The 4640-nt window shown below is 31.8% G+C and overlaps 1 protein-coding gene across 1 annotated transcript; it reads right to left on the bottom strand.

Annotated features, from left to right (window-relative positions):
* Positions 1–3297: 3297 nt before the first annotated feature.
* On the bottom strand, positions 3298–4104 carry LOC137838227 (F-box/kelch-repeat protein At3g06240-like). The gene has a single exon (XM_068647481.1). It carries the CDS (start codon positions 4102–4104, stop codon positions 3298–3300), a length of 807 nt encoding a protein of 268 aa, XP_068503582.1.
* Between the last annotated feature and the right edge of the window lie 536 nt (positions 4105–4640).

Raw genomic sequence — 4640 nt, 5'->3', positions numbered from 1 at the left:
CAAATATGGGGAGATTGTTGAAGATGTGAAGCTTTGATGTGCCAATCCAAGTTAAGCCTGAAGCTTGGTGATGTTTTAGGTTTAGGTTTTAGTTTTGGGTTTAGAATCTTTGTAAGATCAGTTTTGAAACTCAGACAAAGCTCGTTTCAATCAGTTTTAAAGATTAAAGTATTTTTTCCATGCAAAGGGAAAATCAACCGATTAAAATGTCGAGATAATCGGTTGTTTGTAACTTAGCTGGAAAAGAAGGTTTTAAAACTGTTTTATAACTGACAAGAGCATTCAACCGGTTAATTCGTGGTTTTAACTGATTAAATGTGTGCTTGTAACAACTTTTTGAAAATTTGTTTTAACTTATTTGATTGTATAGATTTGCTTTAACGTTAGCATTTCAAGGTTTATAAATATGTTTTTGATTCAAACGTTTAGAGATTGATGAAACATAAACTTTTGATACTCTGAGATGAGATTGATTTGAGAGATTACAAAACTGTTTGTGAAAAGGTTTCAACCAAGTTTTGAGCAAGATTGCTTTTTGCTTTGCTGTCTTTCAAAGAACTAATCAATAGGGTGCTGGTGTATTGTGTTTTACCAGGTGTTTTCTAATCTTGTTCAAGTTCTTGTAATTTTCATGTAACATTTTGTATAACTATGTAAAATCCTGTAAAATCAGTGGGATTCTGGCTTGAGGTAGTTGTTGTGTGCAAGAAGGGTGAGTAGGCTTTGTGGGATTCAAAGTCAGCTTCTTGTGTGTGGTGTTTGTGTAATCCGTGATTGATTGCATAGTGAAAACTCAATGGTTTGACTGAGGACTAGATGTAGCTCTGTGATAGAGTGAACCAGTATAATCTCTGTGTGTAATTCTCTCTATTTTTGTTTGTATTTTCCCTTGTCATAAACAACTGGTTAAACTGCTATTTTAACCGATTATAATTTTGCTTCTGTTTCTGTTTGGTATTTTGATTAGCTTTTTGAATTGCTTTTCTGGGATGATTGTTAAAGTTTTATTCTAAGCCAAGTATTTGTAAAAATAGTTTGAAAACAATTCACCCCCCTCTTGTTGTAGCCATCAAATAAAATAGTTGCCTAGCTTAGGCAATAAACAACACAAAGTGAATAAGCATATTTTTGCAAAAGGCCCCACTTATTCCTTCCAAACCTTTTATAAAAATAAAACGACCTTATTTCTTTTATGTTTTCTTTTGTTGCAATTTTCTTTTTCTTTTTTTATAAAATATTTTATGTTAGGCATCACTATGCAACCTGACATCTCGACTCGATAGACACCTCAAGTAACAACAATCACATGCCATCACATGAAAAAAGTAGTATTAAAAAATTACAAATAAAGAAAAAACATACAAAAAAAGTATATGGGGGGACTAGACCAAAACCCATATGTTAACAAAACAGATACATAGGTAGACTATACCTATTCATAAAGAATTCTAAGAACATATTAGATGGAAGTCTATTATACCGATGAAATGATTCTCTATGAATAAATCCTAAATTAGCCAACTTATCAGCACACACATTCTCTTCAAGAATAATAATGTGGGGTTCTAGAGGTTAAAGGTGCAACCATCCACTCATCTCATGGCTTGGAGGATTCTGGAAGACAAAATAGCATCTAAAGCAAATCTGGTTTCAATGGGCCATAAGGAGCCAAAAAGTCATTTCTTAAGCTTTAGGATGAGTAGGGTCACAGAAAGTGTAAATGAGGTATGGGGGGGGGGGGGTGTGAGGATAGCAGTGGCAGGGGGAATTGTGGAAACACAGGATCATGAAGGTTTTCAGAAGTTGCAGGATTGATCCCATCGAAACTTTTGCTATGTCACAGTTGAAGGCGTGGTCATGGGTAGTGTCCAAAGCGCGAGGCGTTTGCTTTTCTTTCTCTAATTAGTGTCTTGAGCCAATGGTTTGTATGAGGACTGTTTTCCTAGGAACTCTTATTCTTTAGAGTAGACGTTTGTACTTTGAGCGAAAGGCAAGTCTTATGTATACGGGTTGAGGTATCCCTGAAATACCTCATATTTATTCATTCGTTTTTTTGCTGATAAAAAAAAATTCTGTTACAAAAATAAGATGAACAACCTTTTATCTTTTATATTCAGATTCGCGCTTAAGTGTTTTCTAGTAACAAAGAACCTCTCCACACCTTTATGAAAAACCCTCTACTCAATTGCCATTCTCATATAAATATAGGGGGACTCAAGCTTTAAGGTATATACAAGCATCTATATATGCACAAACTTAGTTGGTAAAAAGGACTTCCATCTCTAATCACTCTTAACCATAACAAATGAAACTAATATGTTAACAACTAACATTTATCACTAAAAAAAGCCAAATTAATTACTTTCATTAATCTTAATAAATGATTTTTTTTTAATCTTAGAGTAAGAAAATTAAATAAATATAATAATACCTATAAATAATTTCACACCATGAAACTAAAAAAAAATGTTTTTAAAAACATCAAACTTTCTTTAACAATTAGGATGTAGTGACTACAAATATTATCACGATATTTGTGATTTTTAGTTCTTTATAAAATAAAAAATAATTCGTTAAGCAACATTGATGTATGTATACTCAAATGGTCATTTAGATTTGTTTTTTCTTATTACTTTATAATGGGAACGTCTTATTTGTGTTATTTGCTTAGAAAGAGGACTTGTTTGTATATTTATTTTTTTCATTCTTTATAAAAGGAAAGAAAACCCAAATGATAGTTAAAACTGATACTATGAAATGCAAATGTTAAGTTTAAAAATAAGAAGTAAATTCAAATAAATAGATTATATATTTATATATTATAGAGAAGTCACTCACTTAATTAACGCATTTCAAATAACTTAAACTTTAAACTGTATTTAAAAAATAAACATGAGATCTAAATAATAATTCAAGTCAATGTTCACACATTGAAGAATGTAATCTTTTTCTAAGATTTATAAAAGGAACACCAGTACATACTTTTGTAGGTATTTCATTAAACAAATGTAAATACAAAACAAGTTGCAACATTGATGACAATTTTATACTTTCATCAAATAGTTGGATATACTCACAAAAGACATTAAGTCATTGTGATGCAAAATTTGATTACAATGTGTTACAAATATAGCAAGGTTTAACACAAATATAGCAAGGTTTTTAGTGTTCTCGGGTTCAACATAGCTAAGAAAGAAAGAAGTACAACATGAAATTGAAAAATCACATTTTTAATATTTGTAGGAGAAAATTCTAATAACTATTCATAAACCACTTAGGGGAAAACAAGAAAAAAAATTAACTATTTATTCCTTTAGTTGGAAAAAGATTTTCCTTATAAACTATTAGCTGACATATTAAACGATGTGCATTGACATCAAGCTTCTCAACCAAGTGGGTTCTTAAGTCAAGCCAAGCTAGTTTACCGTCGATTGTTCTGAAGAGTATATTGCTCATATTTCCTATTCCAATAGGACGCGAAAAGTAAGGTAAGGGTCCAAGAGTGATGAGTTTAGTCCATGTTTCCTTCTTACCAATTTCAGCCAAAATTGATATGGAAAAGGTAGTTGTTTCGTAATAGTTTGATATCAAAGAAATTGAACCATTGAAGAGAAATAAACGACTCTCCACCGAATTAATATTAAAATTATCATATATTTCTAAGGGTTTATCGATTGGGGGTAAGGGAGTTATAAACCATTCCTCATTGCTTAAGTCAAATGATACCATATATGTTTTTCTAAATTTATCATAACTTTCCTGCCAGTTACCTAACCAATGACACATCCCCTCCAAGTAGAATTTATCATGTATTTCACATCTTGAATTAATAGATATATCATATTTAAGTTTCCTCCAAGAATTACTTCTTAGACTATAAATCTCCCACGATCCTGCAATATCCCATTCTTCATAATCGAAGTTATCCTCCGCAAGAAAACTTGGAAAAAGAATTAATTCTCTAATTACCTTATAATCACCTGTAGCACAATCATAGCCAAATCCATGATACTCAAACTTAGGGTCCATAGAATCTGGTATATACTCAATTGGATTGGGAGGGATGATCTTAAATTCATCGCTAGATGGATTCCATAAATACATAGTTCCTTATTTGTATGGGTAGAGGCAAAGAATTCCATTAATGCTAGAAGAACCCAAAGTAAAATATCTAGAACAATGACCCTTTAACCAATTTACTTTTTCCATATTTTGAAACGACCTACCAAAAAGTGAAAATAAGGAGGACTTATTATCAAGTTGATCGAGACACAAAAGGAGAGATGTATCTTCATAGTAGGAATGTTGGTTAGATATGAAATTAATACGAAATAGTTTTATGAAATTAGAATTTTCAAGCAAGAGAGCCCATGATTTGTGTAGGCATCCATATCTCTTAAGAGATTTCAAAGGTAGTTTGAAAAGAATGGAGAATGCGAGATCATCTGGTAAGTGATTCCTAAGCTTTTGAGCCACAAATTTATCGTACATCTCTTGGTTACGCAGCCAAATGTTAATGAGTTGCCAATGGTCTTTGTTATTCTCACTCCAAAGGTAAATGGGATGGGTAATAAGTTGGTAATGTTTGCTAATAACATTCTTTATGGTGGTCTCTTGCAAGTACTCCAACTGTTGACAAC

Source organism: Phaseolus vulgaris, chromosome 4 (genome assembly GCF_000499845.2).
Source record: "Phaseolus vulgaris cultivar G19833 chromosome 4, P. vulgaris v2.0, whole genome shotgun sequence".
Classification (NCBI taxonomy): Eukaryota; Viridiplantae; Streptophyta; class Magnoliopsida; order Fabales; family Fabaceae; genus Phaseolus; species Phaseolus vulgaris.
The sequence above is the reverse complement of the archived record's forward strand: the minus strand, read 5'-3'. Positions and strand labels throughout refer to the sequence as shown.